Source organism: Dermacentor albipictus, chromosome 1 (assembly GCF_038994185.2).
Source record: "Dermacentor albipictus isolate Rhodes 1998 colony chromosome 1, USDA_Dalb.pri_finalv2, whole genome shotgun sequence".
In the NCBI taxonomy this organism is placed as follows: domain Eukaryota; kingdom Metazoa; phylum Arthropoda; class Arachnida; order Ixodida; family Ixodidae; genus Dermacentor; species Dermacentor albipictus.
Window position 1 is genome coordinate 247,676,291 of NC_091821.1, and position 19,457 is coordinate 247,695,747.

The window sequence follows — 19,457 nt, forward strand, 5'->3', positions numbered from 1 at the left end:
TTGACCTATTTGTTCTTTGTACATACAGACTGCAACACTGTTAGCACGAACAAACGATTGGCGCGCTTTATTATGTTTTTACAGCGAAGCTGTTTCCTCTAGCCCCCATATGAATGAGCCACATATGTCTTCTCACAGGGTGATATCTGGGCTCACCAACATCCATGTAGTGAACAAAAATGCCTTGCAGCAAAGCCCACTTTATCACAAATGCCCTGAAGAAAATGGCTGTAACTCTTGCTTTATTAAAACTATCGCAAAAAAATTATATGACAATTGGCCGCTAAGATGACTCTATCATTACGGAGAGTTTCATTTACTTTCAACATTAGGTAGATCACAGTGAAGTTGTAAAAGTTGTGGAATTCCTGTGTGCTGTTGATACATGGGCTTCTACAGGAGGGAAACGGACAGCCCCATGTTCGTCTGCTAGGATAATACTCTAGTCCTTCCAAGTTTCATTAAGCTAATTAACTAAGAAGTGTGCTGAATCGTAAATTACACACAATCGTGTTCTGTTTCGTGCACTCCTTTGGACTGTGCTTCGGTCAATCGTGTTTTGTTCTGTGCAGTCATTTGGCTTTGCTGTGCAACCATGTTCACACCATAAAGTGGGGGTGAATTTGGGAGCACAATGACATCTTTGCTGGCATTCCACCTTCGTAAAGTGGATTGGCCCCCAATTGTTTCTCTTTAACCCAGGACACACTTTTGGCACTCTATTCTTTTGGTAGTCTTACCTTCCTGGTATTGTATTTCAGGAAACACCGAAAAACAATGAACATACATCTTATCCAGAAGAGCAGACCTCCCAAAGAGGTCTGTAGTAGCAACAACTTGGACGTATTGGTTCATCTTGAGTAAAACTTGAAGCAGTGCAAAGAAGATGAGGACAGAAATCTAAAACAAAGACAACAGGATGAGTGCCGTACTGCTAACTAGAAAGTTTATTGAAAGAACAACCAGTGTTTATAGCATGTCACAAAAACACCAACAATGGCCAAAAAAGTTAAAAGGCATGCGTACTGCCTACAAGTAGACGTGGTTATCTAGAAAATGTTTTCTGCTCCTTGTAAACTTTTGCAGCTATGCAGTGCTATGAAGAATTGGAAACTCCAGCACTTTGCCACGAATCACGAGAAAAAATTCACCAAGTGCACCTGTGGCGTCATTTACAAAATACCTTTAGATTGCTGACATCGGACAAACCGGGCAGTGTTTTAATGGTAGTTAGGTAGAATGAAAACAATGTAAAAAACGGGTGCGGTAGCCATTTAGCTGCGCATTGCAACAAATGCGCATGTACCCCATTGTTCAGTGACTACGTTTCTGAAGCACGCAAAGAGCAAAAAAGAAAGATAAATTGTAGAAGTTTATTGCATTGCCAAAGCAGGAGATAAATCTGTCAGCGCAGTGTCATTCAGCCGCCTAACAAAACTTGATATAAATTTTCTAGATAAGCACTTCTACTTGTAGGCAGTGTGTGTGCGTTTTAACCTTTTTGGTCATTGTTTGTTTTTTTGACATGTTATAAAAACTGGTTGTTCTTTCAGTAAATTTTCCAGTTGGCAGTACAGCACTCATCCTGTTGTGTTTGTTTTCGATTCCTGTCTTCATCTTCTTTGCACTGCTTCAAGTTTTCCCAAAGAGGATGACGAAAGGACACGCAATCCAACCGGCATGACACCTTCAATGTCCGCTTCTGAACCTACCGAGGTTTGCCTTAGCAGCAGAGGCTCGACATCTGCCACTGTAACCACTGCCTCTGCACGCGTGTGAATTGATGGTGAGGGTCCAGTTCCTAAGTTTAAAGCACAACAGGGATGACATTACCAACCAGCTTGGAAACTTGCTTACAAATTGCTTCTCTATGACATGTCAGTGTACAAAGTATTGTCACGTGGTAGTGACGGTGAAGAAAGAAGCAATAACACAGTAGCAATACTGTGAACGAGAAAACTAACTTTTATTGGGCGAACCTGTGCCCACAAAAACAGGCTACACTTATAGCACAACGATAGCGGCGAACACGGTCGGCGATCGTCGGAAAAACTGATCAGCGGGTCAAGCGCGTCGGCTTTTATAGATCAGTCGTCGAATGTTCCAGATTACCTGATGGGACCCGCGTGTCTTCCACAAAGTTCTACACCATTCGTGTCACGCGATGAAATCTGATAACACAAGGTTCGGCGACAACAGACACGCGGATAGAATCGTCGATAACTTTCCAGAAACGTCGGATACATGCAGGCGCGTCCCTCGCTGTGCGATTACAGTTGTTAAGCGGCGAAACGTGGTTGCCCGATAAATATAAATACACGTGTCAATACCCCCCTCTTAAAAAGCATCGTCCCGATGCTACAAAGAGAGCGAAACACAAAGGGACACTTATTAAACATAAGTAACAAAACAACGAAAAGAAATAAAGTCCAAGGTCAATTACGCGAAGTCCCAAAGTTCGTCAACGCTGGTGGTACGGCTTGAGCCGCACAACGTGGACAATTTCAGGTCGTGAGCGGCGCCGCTGTGACAGCGAAATGCCGTCTGGCACGACCTCGTAGTCCAGTGCACCAATACGTCGGATGATCTTGTACGGTCCAAAATAGCGACGCAAAAGCTTCTCGCTCAGTCCTCGTCGGCGTATAGGGGTCCATACCCAAACACGGTCGCCGGGCTGGTACTCGACGAAGCGTCGTCGGAGATTGTAGTGTCGGCTGTCGGTCCTCTGCTGGTTCTTGATTCGCAGGCGGGCGAGCTGTCGGGCTTCTTCGGCGCGCTGGAGATAGGTAGCGACGTCAAGATTCTCTTCGTCCGTTACGTGCGGCAGCATGGCGTCGAGCGTCGTCGTCGGGTTCCTGCCGTAAACCAACTTGAACGGCGTGATCTGTGTTGTTTCTTGCACCGCCGTGTTATAAGCGAATGTTACGTACGGCAGGACGGCATCCCAGGTCTTGTGTTCGACGTCGACGTACATCGCTAGCATGTCGGCGAGGGTCTTATTCAGCCGCTCCGTAAGACCATTCGTCTGCGGGTGGTAAGCCGTTGTCCTCCTGTGCCTTGTCTGACTGTATTTCAGAATGGCTTGGGTGAGCTCCGCTGTAAAGGCCGTTCCTCGGTCGGTGATGAGGACTTCTGGGGCGCCATGTCGCAGCAGGATGTTTTCGATAAAGAATTTCGCCACTTCGGCTGCGCTACCTTTCGGCAGTGCTTTTGTTTCAGCGAAGCGGGTGAGGTAGTCCGTCGCCACGACGATCCACTTATTTCCGGTTATTGACGTCGGAAAGGGTCCCAGCAAGTCCATCCCGATCTGCTGGAATGGTCGGCAAGGAGGCTCGATTGGCTGTAGTAATCCGGCTGGCCTTGTCGGTGGTGTCTTGCGTCGCTGACAGTCTCGGCATGTTCTGACATAACGGGCGACGTCGGCGGTCAGGCGCGGCCAATAATACTTTTCTTGTATCCTTGATAGTGTCCGGGAAAATCCGAGGTGTCCAGCGGTCGGATCGTCATGTAGGGCATGCAATACTTCTGGACGAAGTCCTGACGGGACAACAAGAAGGTAATTGGCGCGGACTGGCGAGAAGTTCTTCTTCACGAGTAGACTGTCTTGAAGCGTGAAGGAAGATAATCCGCGCTTAAATGCCCTGGGGACAACGTCGGTGTGCCCTTCCAAATAATCGACGAGGCCTTTAAGTTCCGGGTCCGCTCGTTGTTGTTCGGCGAAGTCTTCCGCGCTTATTATTCCAAGGAAGGCGTCGTCATCCTCGTCATCTTGCGGCGGCGGGTCAATGGGGGCGCGGGATAGGCAATCGGCGTCTGAGTGTTTTCGTCCGGACTTGTATGTTACGGTGATGTCGTATTCTTGTAGTCTGAGGCTCCACCGTGCCAGCCGTCCTGAGGGATCCTTTAAATTCGCTAGCCAACACAAGGCGTGATGGTCGCTGACGACTTTGAATGGCCTGCCATATAAGTAAGGGCGAAATTTCGCTGTTGCCCAAACGATGGCGAGGCATTCCTTTTCGGTTGTAGAATAATTGCCTTCCGCTTTTGACAACGACCGGCTAGCGTAAGCTATCACGTGTTCATGTCCATCTTTTCTCTGGACCAGGACGGCGCCGAGGCCTAGGCTACTGGCGTCAGTGTGGATTTCGGTATCGGCGTGTTCGTCGAAGTGCGCAAGTACGGGCGGCGACTGCATGCGTCGTTTGAGTTCTTGAAATGCCTCGGCCTGCGGCGTTTCCCACTTGAACTCGACGTCGCATTTAGTTAGCTGCGTCAGCGGCTCAGCGATGCGTGAAAAGTTCTTGACAAAGCGCCTATAGTAGGCACACATGCCAAGGAATCTGCGCACTGCCTTCTTGTCGATTGGCTGCGGGAACTTTGCGATGGCAGCTGTCTTCTGCGGGTCGGGGCGTACTCCAGATTTGCTGATGACATGGCCTAGGAATAGAAGCTCATCGTAAGCGAAGTGACACTTTTCCGGCTTCAGGGTGAGCCCTGATGACTTGATGGCCTCTAATACTGTCGCAAGCCGCCTAAGGTGATCGTCGAAATTTCCGGCGAAGACGACGACGTCATCCAAGTAAACAAGACAGGTCTGCCACTTCAATCCTGCTAAAACCGTGTCCATCACGCGCTGGAACGTTGCAGGCGCCGAGCACAGTCCAAACGGCATAACTTTGAATTCATAGAGGCCGTCTGGCGTGATGAAGGCGGTCTTTTCGCGATCCCTTTCGTCGACTTCTATTTGCCAGTAGCCAGACTTGAGGTCCATCGATGAGAAGTATTTAGCATTGCAGAGCCGATCTAATGCGTCGTCTATCCGTGGGAGGGGGTATACGTCTTTCTTCGTGATTTTGTTCAGTCGACGATAATCGACGCAGAAACGTAGGGTTCCGTCCTTTTTCTTCACTAAAACAACTGGAGACGCCCACGGGCTTTTCGACGGCTGGATGATGTCGTCGCGCAGCATTTCGTCGACTTGTTGTCTTATAGCTTCGCGTTCTCGCGTCGAAACTCGGTAAGGGCTCTGGCGTAGTGGTCGAGCGCTCTCTTCGGTGATTATGCGATGCTTTGCGACTGGTGTTTGTCGAATCCTTGATGACGTCGAAAAGCAGTCTTTGTATCGTCGAAGCAGACTTCTGAGCTGTTGCTGCTTAATCACGGGGAGACTTGGATTTATGTTGAAGTCTGGCTCGGGAACTACGGTGATCGGGGTAGATGCAACAGAATCCGAGAGGACGAAGGCATCGCTGGTTTCCTGTATTTCCTCGATGAATGCGATCGTCGTGCCCTTGTTGATGTGCTTGAACTCCTGGCTGAAGTTTGTCAGCAGCACTCTCGTGTTTCCTCCGTGCAGTCGAGCGATCCCTCTTGCGACGCAAATTTCACGGTCGAGTAGTAGACGTTGGTCGCCTTCGATGACGCCTTCTACGTCAGCGGGTGTTTCGGTGCCGACCGAAATAACGATGCTGGAGCGAGGCGGGATGCTCACTTGATCTTCGAGCACACTCAAGGCGTGGTGGCTACAAGGGCGCTCCGATGGTATCGCTTGATCTTCCGACAGCGTTATTGACTGCGACTTCAGGTCGATGATGGCGCCGTGTTGGTTCAGGAAGTCCATGCCGAGAATGACGTCTCGTGAACACTGTTGCAGGATAACGAAGGTGGCAGGGTAAGTCCGGTCATGAATGGTAATTCTTGCCGTGCAGATTCCAGTCGGCGTAATAAGGTGCCCTCCAGCGGTCCGAATTTGGGGGCCCTCCCATGCAGTCTTAACCTTCTTCAACTGGGCGGCGATGCGTCCACTCATTACGGAGTAATCGGCCCCTGTGTCGACTAAGGCAGTGACTGCGTGGCCGTCGAGAAGCACGTCAAGGTCGGTGGTTCTTTGTCTGGCGTTGCAGTTAGGTCGTGGCGTCGGATCACGGCTTGTCGGGGGCGTCCTGTACATGGACGAAAAGCACCTCCACCAGATGTCACGTGGTAGTGACGGTGAAGAAAGAAGCAATAACACAGTAGCAATACTGTGAACGAGAAAACTAACTTTTATTGGGCGAACCTGTGCCCACAAAAACAGGCTACACTTATAGCACAACGATAGCGGCGAACACGGTCGGCGATCGTCGGAAAAACTGATCAGCGGGTCAAGCGCGTCGGCTTTTATAGATCAGTCGTCGAATGTTCCAGACCACCTGATGGGACCCGCGTGTCTTCCACAAAGTTCTACACCATTCGTGTCACGCGATGAAATCTGATAACACAAGGTTCGGCGACAACAGACACGCGGATAGAATCGTCGATAACTTTCCAGAAACGTCGGATACATGCAGGCGCGTCCCTCGCTGTGCGATTACAGTTGTTAAGCGGCGAAACGTGGTTGCCCGATAAATATAAATACACGTGTCAATACCCCCCTCTTAAAAAGCATCGTCCCGATGCTACAAAGAGAGCGAAACACAAAGGGACACTTATTAAACATAAGTAACAAAACAACGAAAAGAAATAAAGTCCAAGGTCAATTACGCGAAGTCCCAAAGTTCGTCAACGCTGGTGGTACGGCTTGAGCCGCACAACGTGGACAATTTCAGGTCGTGAGCGGCGCCGCTGTGACAGCGAAATGCCGTCTGGCACGACCTCGTAGTCCAGTGCACCAATACGTCGGATGATCTTGTACGGTCCAAAATAGCGACGCAAAAGCTTCTCGCTCAGTCCTCGTCGGCGTATAGGGGTCCATACCCAAACACGGTCGCCGGGCTGGTACTCGACGAAGCGTCGTCGGAGATTGTAGTGTCGGCTGTCGGTCCTCTGCTGGTTCTTGATTCGCAGGCGGGCGAGCTGTCGGGCTTCTTCGGCGCGCTGGAGATAGGTAGCGACGTCAAGATTCTCTTCGTCCGTTACGTGCGGCAGCATGGCGTCGAGCGTCGTCGTCGGGTTCCTGCCGTAAACCAACTTGAACGGCGTGATCTGTGTTGTTTCTTGCACCGCCGTGTTATAAGCGAATGTTACGTACGGCAGGACGGCATCCCAGGTCTTGTGTTCGACGTCGACGTACATCGCTAGCATGTCGGCGAGGGTCTTATTCAGCCGCTCCGTAAGACCATTCGTCTGCGGGTGGTAAGCCGTTGTCCTCCTGTGCCTTGTCTGACTGTATTTCAGAATGGCTTGGGTGAGCTCCGCTGTAAAGGCCGTTCCTCGGTCGGTGATGAGGACTTCTGGGGCGCCATGTCGCAGCAGGATGTTTTCGATAAAGAATTTCGCCACTTCGGCTGCGCTACCTTTCGGCAGTGCTTTTGTTTCAGCGAAGCGGGTGAGGTAGTCCGTCGCCACGACGATCCACTTATTTCCGGTTATTGACGTCGGAAAGGGTCCCAGCAAGTCCATCCCGATCTGCTGGAATGGTCGGCAAGGAGGCTCGATTGGCTGTAGTAATCCGGCTGGCCTTGTCGGTGGTGTCTTGCGTCGCTGACAGTCTCGGCATGTTCTGACATAACGGGCGACGTCGGCGGTCAGGCGCGGCCAATAATACTTTTCTTGTATCCTTGATAGTGTCCGGGAAAATCCGAGGTGTCCAGCGGTCGGATCGTCATGTAGGGCATGCAATACTTCTGGACGAAGTCCTGACGGGACAACAAGAAGGTAATTGGCGCGGACTGGCGAGAAGTTCTTCTTCACGAGTAGACTGTCTTGAAGCGTGAAGGAAGATAATCCGCGCTTAAATGCCCTGGGGACAACGTCGGTGTGCCCTTCCAAATAATCGACGAGGCCTTTAAGTTCCGGGTCCGCTCGTTGTTGTTCGGCGAAGTCTTCCGCGCTTATTATTCCAAGGAAGGCGTCGTCATCCTCGTCATCTTGCGGCGGCGGGTCAATGGGGGCGCGGGATAGGCAATCGGCGTCTGAGTGTTTTCGTCCGGACTTGTATGTTACGGTGATGTCGTATTCTTGTAGTCTGAGGCTCCACCGTGCCAGCCGTCCTGAGGGATCCTTTAAATTCGCTAGCCAACACAAGGCGTGATGGTCGCTGACGACTTTGAATGGCCTGCCATATAAGTAAGGGCGAAATTTCGCTGTTGCCCAAACGATGGCGAGGCATTCCTTTTCGGTTGTAGAATAATTGCCTTCCGCTTTTGACAACGACCGGCTAGCGTAAGCTATCACGTGTTCATGTCCATCTTTTCTCTGGACCAGGACGGCGCCGAGGCCTAGGCTACTGGCGTCAGTGTGGATTTCGGTATCGGCGTGTTCGTCGAAGTGCGCAAGTACGGGCGGCGACTGCATGCGTCGTTTGAGTTCTTGAAATGCCTCGGCCTGCGGCGTTTCCCACTTGAACTCGACGTCGCATTTAGTTAGCTGCGTCAGCGGCTCAGCGATGCGTGAAAAGTTCTTGACAAAGCGCCTATAGTAGGCACACATGCCAAGGAATCTGCGCACTGCCTTCTTGTCGATTGGCTGCGGGAACTTTGCGATGGCAGCTGTCTTCTGCGGGTCGGGGCGTACTCCAGATTTGCTGATGACATGGCCTAGGAATAGAAGCTCATCGTAAGCGAAGTGACACTTTTCCGGCTTCAGGGTGAGCCCTGATGACTTGATGGCCTCTAATACTGTCGCAAGCCGCCTAAGGTGATCGTCGAAATTTCCGGCGAAGACGACGACGTCATCCAAGTAAACAAGACAGGTCTGCCACTTCAATCCTGCTAAAACCGTGTCCATCACGCGCTGGAACGTTGCAGGCGCCGAGCACAGTCCAAACGGCATAACTTTGAATTCATAGAGGCCGTCTGGCGTGATGAAGGCGGTCTTTTCGCGATCCCTTTCGTCGACTTCTATTTGCCAGTAGCCAGACTTGAGGTCCATCGATGAGAAGTATTTAGCATTGCAGAGCCGATCTAATGCGTCGTCTATCCGTGGGAGGGGGTATACGTCTTTCTTCGTGATTTTGTTCAGTCGACGATAATCGACGCAGAAACGTAGGGTTCCGTCCTTTTTCTTCACTAAAACAACTGGAGACGCCCACGGGCTTTTCGACGGCTGGATGATGTCGTCGCGCAGCATTTCGTCGACTTGTTGTCTTATAGCTTCGCGTTCTCGCGTCGAAACTCGGTAAGGGCTCTGGCGTAGTGGTCGAGCGCTCTCTTCGGTGATTATGCGATGCTTTGCGACTGGTGTTTGTCGAATCCTTGATGACGTCGAAAAGCAGTCTTTGTATCGTCGAAGCAGACTTCTGAGCTGTTGCTGCTTAATCACGGGGAGACTTGGATTTATGTTGAAGTCTGGCTCGGGAACTACGGTGATCGGGGTAGATGCAACAGAATCCGAGAGGACGAAGGCATCGCTGGTTTCCTGTATTTCCTCGATGAATGCGATCGTCGTGCCCTTGTTGATGTGCTTGAACTCCTGGCTGAAGTTTGTCAGCAGCACTCTCGTGTTTCCTCCGTGCAGTCGAGCGATCCCTCTTGCGACGCAAATTTCACGGTCGAGTAGTAGACGTTGGTCGCCTTCGATGACGCCTTCTACGTCAGCGGGTGTTTCGGTGCCGACCGAAATAACGATGCTGGAGCGAGGCGGGATGCTCACTTGATCTTCGAGCACACTCAAGGCGTGGTGGCTACAAGGGCGCTCCGATGGTATCGCTTGATCTTCCGACAGCGTTGTTGACTGCGACTTCAGGTCGATGATGGCGCCGTGTTGGTTCAGGAAGTCCATGCCGAGAATGACGTCTCGTGAACACTGTTGCAGGATAACGAAGGTGGCAGGGTAAGTCCGGTCATGAATGGTAATTCTTGCCGTGCAGATTCCAGTCGGCGTAATAAGGTGCCCTCCAGCGGTCCGAATTTGGGGGCCCTCCCATGCAGTCTTAACCTTCTTCAACTGGGCGGCGATGCGTCCACTCATTACGGAGTAATCGGCCCCTGTGTCGACTAAGGCAGTGACTGCGTGGCCGTCGAGAAGCACGTCAAGGTCGGTGGTTCTTTGTCTGGCGTTGCAGTTAGGTCGTGGCGTCGGATCACGGCTTGTCGGGGGCGTCCTGTACATGGACGAAAAGCACCTCCACCAGATGTCACGTGGTAGTGACGGTGAAGAAAGAAGCAATAACACAGTAGCAATACTGTGAACGAGAAAACTAACTTTTATTGGGCGAACCTGTGCCCACAAAAACAGGCTACACTTATAGCACAACGATAGCGGCGAACACGGTCGGCGATCGTCGGAAAAACTGATCAGCGGGTCAAGCGCGTCGGCTTTTATAGATCAGTCGTCGAATGTTCCAGATCACCTGATGGGACCCGCGTGTCTTCCACAAAGTTCTACACCATTCATGTCACGCGATGAAATCTGATAACACAAGGTTCGGCGACAACAGACACGCGGATAGAATCGTCGATAACTTTCCAGAAACGTCGGATACATGCAGGCGCGTCCCTCGCTGTGCGATTACAGTTGTTAAGCGGCGAAACGTGGTTGCCCGATAAATATAAATACACGTGTCAGTATTTTGTGAGACCTGTCACATTGCTTGTGCGATGAAACTTTTTCTTCCAAGTACTTCCAGGGATAAGGACCCTTGCTTGACGCTTGTGCAAAATGAGTTTTCTAACTGGAAGAAAGCTCTTATGAGATTTAAAAGTCGTGAGGCCTCGATTCTGTACCATGCAGCCATGAGCGGAACTGCAGCTGTGAAAAGGAGAGTGAATGTAGCAACTGCTTGTGTAATTGGTAAGGAAAAAGAAATGGAAGATGCAAGGAAAGCGTTGATAGCGGCATTATTTTCATTGCAGTACTTAGCATGCCAGGGATTGGCAGTACGTGGTCATAATGATGCAGAAAGTAATCAGACAGCTTCTGGAACTTCGTGCCAGTGATAATCTGGAACAACAATCATGGATTTCTTGAACCAAGTGCAGGTGGATCTCCCACAACATTTTTAACAAGATGTTGGAAATTTTGGCTCGTGATGTTTTCCAGTCACTCATGAATGAGGTTCATGAAGCAGAGCACTGTGCCGTGATTTTGGATGAGACAGCGAACATATCTTCCAAGGAGAAAGTGTTGATCTGCTTTTGTATTTTCCAAAAGAACTTTGAAACACATTAGCTGTTCTGTGGATTTTATAACACTGCGGGACACCAGAGTGGCCAGTCTTCTTGCCATTCTAAAGGATGTCTTCTGCTGTTTTAACCTTAGCATTGACAATCGCCGTGGGCAAGGCTATGATGGCGCTGCAAATATGAGAGGATAGTACGGTGGGCTGCAAGCCCTCATGCAACAGGAGGAGCCATAAGCACTGTATATACATTGTCTTGTGTACGTACTTAACCTGGTGCTGCAGGACATGAGTCAGAAAGTAGAAATGTGCTGTGATTTCATGGGCATATTAGAAATTATCAACTTTGTTACATGCTCCCCAAAGTGCCTGAATATGTTCCAGGCATTTCAGAAAGACAAGAGCGTAAAGTTGCGGAAGTTTTGTCCCACGAGGAGGACGCTAAGAGGACGCTTCTCTGAAGTTGATTGTTCAGAACTATAGCCACCTGATCTCATTTGTTTTTGGCCTAGCATCAGAAGACCGGAACGATGCCGAAGCCAAAGCCAGTGGATTTTTGAAAGTGCTGTCATAATTTGACTCATACTTCATCCACAAGCTCCTGACACACATGTTTTCACCATTATAAACAGTAAATACTGTGTTGCAGAAAGCAACACTGAGATTTGATCAAGCAGAAAAAATAGTCAAGGCCGCCAGGGAGAGTCTTAGCAGACTTAGGAAGGAAGGGTTTTGCCGATTTTGGAACGAGACACACGCAGAGGCGCATGAATTGGAACTAAATGTTAAAGGGAAAGAAACTCCTGCACCAAGGCATAGGAAGACTCCACAACGATATGATGATGAATTTGTGCTTCATGTATTTCCTTCTGCCGAGGACATATACTGCCAGCATTTCTATTGATTGTTCAGAACTATAGCCACCTGATCTCATTTGTTTTTGGCCTAGCATCAGAAGACCGGAACGATGCCGAAGCCAAAGCCAGTGGATTTTTGAAAGTGCTGTCATAATTTGACTCATACTTCATCCACAAGCTCCTGACACACATGTTTTCACCATTATAAACAGTAAATACTGTGTTGCAGAAAGCAACACTGAGATTTGATCAAGCAGAAAAAATAGTCAAGGCCGCCAGGGAGAGTCTTAGCAGACTTAGGAAGGAAGGGTTTTGCCGATTTTGGAACGAGACACACGCAGAGGCGCATGAATTGGAACTAAATGTTAAAGGGAAAGAAACTCCTGCACCAAGGCATAGGAAGACTCCACAACGATATGACGATGAATTTGTGCTTCATGTATTTCCTTCTGCCGAGGACATATACTGCCAGCATTTCTATGACGTATTGGACGCAGTAAATTCCTCGCTAGACGACAGGCATACACCAGAAATGTGGCAGCACATGACACAGATGGAGCAGTTTTGGACTGGGAATGGTGACGGCACGTACGTGTTGAAGTTCTACGGGCAAGATCTTGAGCCTGAGCAGCTCAACGTTCACCATAGTATGCTCATAAGTATAACAAGGCAGTACTATACACCCTTGAAAATGTTTCAGGATGTTGTAGAGATGCTTTCGCACGATAACTGTGAGCAGCTGCGAGATCTTTCGCCCAAGGTGGCTAAGCGTCTCAAAATTGCTTTAACTATCCCAGTCACGTCATGCACATCTGAGAGATCATTTTCATGCCTCCGTCACGTCAAAATGTACCTGAGGTCAACAACGGGACAAGCACGATTAAATCGCATAGCATTTCTCCATGAGCACAAAGAGCTCGCCCGCAAAATAATCTCAGTGACATCGCGGACGAGTTTATTCAGAGTTCAACTGTGCGTAGAAACACATTCCGGATTGTGCAGTAACCTTTGTATAAAAGGACAGTGAACTTCATCACAGTATAAAGCACCAGCTTCATTGAACCTTTCACAGCCCCCTGACCTTAATTTATCCCCTCCCATAAAACCTGTGTTTTGCTGCTTTATTATTACGACCTCTACCCTTTGAGTATTGTTCTTTTTGTTTTGTATCAAGTGAGATAGTTCATTTACATTTTTGAAAGGCAAAGAGTTTATGATCTGTCTTTAGATTTTAGATTGTTAGCTTATTGTGAAAATGTTTGTACTTCCCAGTGTTTCTTAGATACAAAGAGTCTCAAATCTATTTTTAATTTTTGAATTGTTAGCCTATTGTGGAAATGTTTGTATTGTCCAGTGGTTCTTACAAACGAAGGGTTTGTAATGAGTTTGTAATCCTTGAATTGTTAGCTTGTTGAGGAAATGTTCCTGTTGCCCACTGTTTTCTCTCACTTTGATTGAGGACGTTATTAATGTCTACCAAGAGGTTATGTGTTTTCAGTTTCTTCTTTCATTTATTTATTCAGTATCTTAAGAACCATGTGGTCATTGTTTTAGCATATTTGCTCAACTTTAGAAACAAAACTGATGTTTACATATAATGCCTCTGTGCCTGTGTATAGCTCTTGCCAAGGATCATGCGTGGAGGGGATACATGAAAAAAGAGAAGGTGCAAATTGCCCTCCCCCCCCTGCCGCATATTGAAAACTCTGCACCTATGCACCCTTATGCTTACCTTAAAAGAATGTACTGGTAACATGCTTGCCTGTGTGTACCTTATTCATCAATTTTGCAGAGCTCTTTACAAATGTTTATACTTAATAAAAGGAAAATTAAACAGCCACCCAGTCATAGCAATTGCTACAAAGGAAACCCATACAAGTTCCTCGAAAGAAAAGCCTCGCAGTTGAAGAAAAATTCGTCCTGAACCGGGTCTCAAACCCGGGACCACCGCCTTTCCGGGGCAGCCACTCTACCATCTGAGCTAACCAGGCGGCTAGCAGATGGCAGGGCAGAGTCAAATTTATCGATAACTTGAAGCAAAGGCAAGAGTTTGGCGTAATAGTTCTGCGGAAACCCACAAGGTGGAGGGAAGTAATTAACAAAGGGAAAATGAGACAGCCACCCAATCGTAGCGATTGATACAAAGGGAACCCATATGGGTTCCTCGAAAGAAAAGCCTCACAGTTAAGGAAAATTTTTCTTCATATGGGTTTCCTTTGTAGCAATTGCTATGATTGGGCAGCTGTCTCATTTTCCCTTTATTAATTACTTCCCTCCACCTTGTGGGTTTCCACAAAACTATTACGTCAAATGTTTATTCAGTACTATTGACAGTTTTACACTTGGTTCATGGGCACTGCTATATTTGGCTGTAATGAGCATTTTCTCTACTTTGTACGGAGTAGTGGAAAGTTTAAACGCTCATGAAACAGATGGTGTCTGTACAATTTTCATGCGTAGAAATAAACTAATTCTGTGCTTTACAGTATCGCAGTTGATTTGCCTGCATTAACAGCCCATGTTAGCGACACTCCAACTTCTTTGTAAAATACTCTGTAGCATCTTGCAACTATGCATTGTCTGCACATGTACCATCATGAACAAATGAAATGGAAATAAGTTAGAGCTGACTAGAACACGGTATTTCGCTTCCACCTTGAAGACTTCTGTCATGCGAACACGGTTTTGGCTTGTAGCATAGTTTAAAGCTTGAACCATCATTGGCAATGAGTTGGTAGCAATGTGAAATCACACTCTCATATTGTTACTCTTACGAGGTGTTGTAGTCTATAGTTTCCTGTTATTGGTATAACAGGATGCAAAACAGTATCAAGAGCAGGACCGGAAAGACAACTAGGACACTCTTTCCTGTCCTCTTCATATTATTTTGCATCCTATTATGCCTACAAGAATGAACCAATGAGCCCAGCAACTAGTAGTGATACTATAATTTCCAGCTTATGTTTCATTTGTCCATAAAAAACAATAGTACTTATTGTAAAATCCTGGCAAGGCTTTGTGCATACAATTGTGCACTTGGTAGTGTACATGATACAGGTGCAGCACCAATATGTGCAACTCCATACAACACTTCATAGCAATCATTACCTTGTGATCTGTGAAATATGTTGCAAAGTCTTTATGGTGATGCAGCACTGTTCCCTGAAGGCTTTTGTACTAAGCTAAAGATGATGTGGGAACCATTCTGTGTGACTGCATGAGGTCAGTTGGAATACACCTGCTTGTTGTAACTGTCGTGAATCTTAAGGTACATAATTTGATCAGTACATTCATGTTGAGTGATGAGGAGTTGGATAGGCTGGGACAAAATGCACATGAAATGGTGGCCTATGACAACGGTTTGAGATCTTGAAAACAGTCTCATAAACAGTGATATTGTGCATGCATGCCAGGTGGGAAAAACAGCCCTGAACCATCTTACTGGCTCTGGCCAGTAAAAAGTGTAAAGTTCATAACAATAGTTATGTTTTATTATTTTTTGTCTCTGTATAACATTTGATCACTCAAGTATTTTGTACCATGAGAAGTTTCTAACCTATGATTCACTTCATTTGTGGTGCAGATGGAGGTCCTGACTTGGATGAGTTTGTGTTTCTGAAGGTGAAAAGACAAACAATGGGTGTTTTAGTAGAGGAAGCAACATCACAAAGCAGGTCAGGGCATTTTAAATTACCTTGCTACTCTTCTTTCTTTACTTCTCCTACGGCTACTTTACTGATACTGCTACTTTATTTAGAAATGATTCCAGATTCAGTTTAGTCGCATCAATTTCTGAAGAAGCTTCGTAAGCTTTGGATTTTTGGACCACAATTGTGTGTTCATATATGTGAGCTCACATGCTCACACACATTTCTAGTGATACGACTGTTGTTTGTGACAGAGGTGCTGTCACAGCTTTCGTTAATTGTTGTTTCTGCATTCACCTTCCCCATACTGAAAGGCACACAGTGGTTTAATGGCATAATTGAGATGGGACTATAGTTTTAAGGTGACTTGCAACACTTTTCAACATGGGAAATGAAACCGTGCAGCTTTTTTTGTCATAAACATAAAGCAAAATTTTTTTACTTGAGCTTTGCGTGCTGTAACTACAATATGATTGTGAGGCATGCCATAGTGGGGTACTGTGGATAAACTTTGACCACCTGGGGTTCTTTAACATGCACCCAATGCACGGTACACGGGTGTTTTTGTATTTCGCCCCCACTGAAATGTATCTGCCGAGGTTGGGATTTGATCCCGTGGCCTCGTGCTTAGCAGTGCAATGCCATAGCCAATAAGCCACCACGGCGGGTAAAGCAAGTATACCGCCACATGAGGGAGAATCTGCAGTCTTGCTTGAAAGGTCATATTCGCCTGAAGGGCACCAGCAGTATGCAGTGGGAGAATGGGAGGGAGAAGTGGGAAGCAGTAGCAGCATGGAAGAAAGACGGAAATATCGTTTTTTTTTCCTACATGGTTGGTGGAGCAGTAGCGATCTTGCCACAAAGAGTGACTTCTGTTTTCAGAGAAGCACCAAAGTGACAGTTAGCGTGATGCTACCATTGTGCATCCCACAGCATTATTTAAGCCACAAGGAGCTGCCAGAAAGGGCTGTTTCATTAATTGATGAAAGCATAGATGGAAGCTTAGATTTGTGTCATGGTCTCAGTTACTCGTAGAATTTTTTTGTCTTGCTCAACAGACTACGCTCACCTGTTGCTGCCTTCTTGACAACTAATGTAGTGGATATTTGCCGCAGGAACGCACACAGACTGTTGCTACTGCATCTCTCCCAGTTCACAGATGCTGCCACAACTTTTTCCATTGGTGCAATATTTTAGTTTAAGAATGTCAGCTTTGAAGACTCTTCGGCTTCCATGCATCATGATGTCAAGATATAGAGGCAGCAATTGGTGGGGGTAGGCACCAGTGTAATGACATGTGGATTTGCTCCAGATTTCTTCACTTAAAATGAAGCAGGGCTGAGCATGTAGAGAGACTAAATGAATAACATAACACTATATTTGTTATGTTATTCCCTATGGGATTCTGTCGACGCTCTACAAGGCATGCATATCAGTGTTAAAAATATCGGTGCTTTTTGTCTCTTAGTTCTAGTGTGCTTCATATGCAGTGCTCATTGCAAATCATCAATTCATGGTGATTTTAGCATCCCCCTCCCCCAACTTCTTCCCCCTCAATATTTAAAAAAGATGTTTGGTTTTTTAAGTGACCTAAGTTAGTTTACATGATTCACAGTAAGCAATTCTGTCACACCCTTTCAATGTGCATACCAGTGTTGTCAAAAGCAATCACTTGGCTAAGGAGGGATTCCTTTTATCAGCAATCCAAATAGGCCTCCCAGTATGGCCAAAGCACTTGATGGTGATCAGTTTTGATGTTGTTCAGTTATTACTAACACGCCTGGCTCCGGCGAACCACATTGGAAACTGCAACAGTGCCACCACTTCATGTTCATTTTGCAAATGCATAGTATGGTTCAGGCACAAGTAAGTGAAACCTCGTTGACTCGACCCTCGTTAATTCAAAAAGTCGGATAATTTGGACTCGTCTTTTAGTCCCGGCAGGAATATGCATTATCTGATGCAATGAAACTCTCGTTGCTTTGTACATGTTTGGCTGCACCTCGGTTAATTCGGACAACCCTCGGAGCTCGGCGAGTGCTGGAGCATTGCAAACGTGCAACGCGAAAGAGCAGAAATGGCGTTAGCGCGTCGCTAGTCCGCAGTGCCACAGTCATCACTGGAAATTGCACGTGAATGACAGCAACGCCAGAACGCTTCGTGCGTATTTGGGCCTTTAAAGCCTTTATTCTCGCATTTACCGCCGCGCACAGCACCGCGTTGGCCGCGTGCCGCAGTTGCCTTATATGATCACGTTGGTAGCAGCCCCGGTTTCGTCTGCAGCGGTTGCGGCAAGCAGTAGCTTGGTTTTGACTCAGTACGCGCGTCGATCATGTGCCTTCATAACTGCGTTGTCGCCATCCATGATCGCATCGATAGCGACCGCGGTTTCGTCTGCAATTGCAGCAGATGGTAGCTTCTTTTTGACTCGTTGAGTGCGTCGGCCGCGTGCCTTCAGAACCGCAAGGTCGCCCTCAACAGCCGCCACAGCTTCGTCCGCAGCGGTTGCGGCAAGCAGTAGTTTCATTTTAATAAGCTTTCGAGAATGAAGAGCACCAGCTACATCGTGATAGACAGCGACCAGCTCACTGGCAAAAAAAATTATTGGGATTTGCGCACAGTAGTAAAAAGCCTTTCTCAGATGAATGCGTGCGCTGTGGCCACGCTGTGAAGGAAGTCACGACTCGCGAGGCCTTCGCCGCTGCAAGCGTTAATCAGCCACGAGATGACGAGAATTGCAGCTTCCACACTGCATTTGTGCAAGATAGAAACATGATTGGCGCATTCATTCAGTAAAGAAAAGTGCGTTGACATAGTAAGCATTTTTTTTTTGTACTTTTGATAATTCAACATTCGGTTAATTCGGCATTTTTAACGGTCCCATGAAATCCAAATTAACGAGGTTTTACTACAGGCAACGCAAACATGAAAAGCTTGGAGAAGGCAGTCGAGTTTAATCGAAAGCAGTAATTGATTCTTTTTGGCTTTGTTCTAGAGTGGGGGAAAAGAAAGCTGTGTTCCGATCCTTAAAAAATATATATATATATATTTTTTACAGCTTTTGGCTTTCAGTTCTTGTTGTGCATCCTGATAAAAAGTGTGTTCTGACAAACTGCAAGGGCTCGCACACACTTCAGCACCTAAACTAACAATGTGTGCACTGCAGGCATTTTGACCATGACCTAAATTGGAAACTCCTGTGGTCAGGTGGCAAAAGCATATTTACATTGGACACACTCTACATTCTAAATATTGGTGTTATTGGTTCTGTTATGGGCAGTGCACATATTACAAGCTTCAGAGTCACGGCACACACAAGCAAGCTGGATTGAATGTATATTTTATCTTGTGATGGTGCTTGATTTACGCAGCCTTTACTATATTTTAGGTCATATGTCTCATGGAAAGCTGCTTCCATGTTTTGCCTTTGTGTGTTTTGATTGTACCTGCATTCTAGAAAATGGAGCAACATTTTATTTTTTGTTTCAGAGATGGTGAAGTCGTTGATCTTGATGAAGGATCTCGACACATAATGCGTTACCGTGCCATTGCCCCCCTTGTCAAGGATGGATCAGTAGTGTTATTGTGACAAGGATCCCTGAGGTTATGACTCAAATAAATTTAAAGATGTTGATCATTGTATTGCAAGTTTCTTGGCAGATTGTATGCGTCAGTGTCTCAGCTCATAGTGAGCTGATTAGTGGTTTAAGAAACATTTTGTTATGCTTGACCTTCTGTGGTACCTGCCCTGCATTTTGAATTTCGTTCCAGGGTAAGTGAGAAAGACTCCAGTGATGATGGGGCATCTTTGTGGCAGCAGCATAAACATTTCATTTCTCTCACTCCTAATCCATTTTCAAAGTAGGCTATCTGTATTTCCTGTGAGCTGTCTTCATGCCCTCACATGCTTATCTA

The 19,457-nt window shown here is 47.0% G+C and overlaps 1 protein-coding gene across 1 annotated transcript in view; it reads left to right on the plus strand.

The window, feature by feature from the left end:
* The window catches only part of Sld5 (DNA replication complex GINS protein Sld5), a 36,908-nt gene extending 17,724 nt beyond the window's left edge, over positions 1-19,184 (plus strand). Inside the window, exons 5-6 of the mRNA XM_065429920.1 lie at positions 15,479-15,569; positions 19,032-19,184. Coding sequence (XP_065285992.1) covers positions 15,479-15,569; positions 19,032-19,131 — 191 coding nt within the window. The 3' untranslated portion in view covers positions 19,132-19,184. The remainder of the gene's footprint in view (positions 1-15,478; positions 15,570-19,031) is intronic.
* Positions 19,185-19,457: the final 273 nt, after the last annotated feature.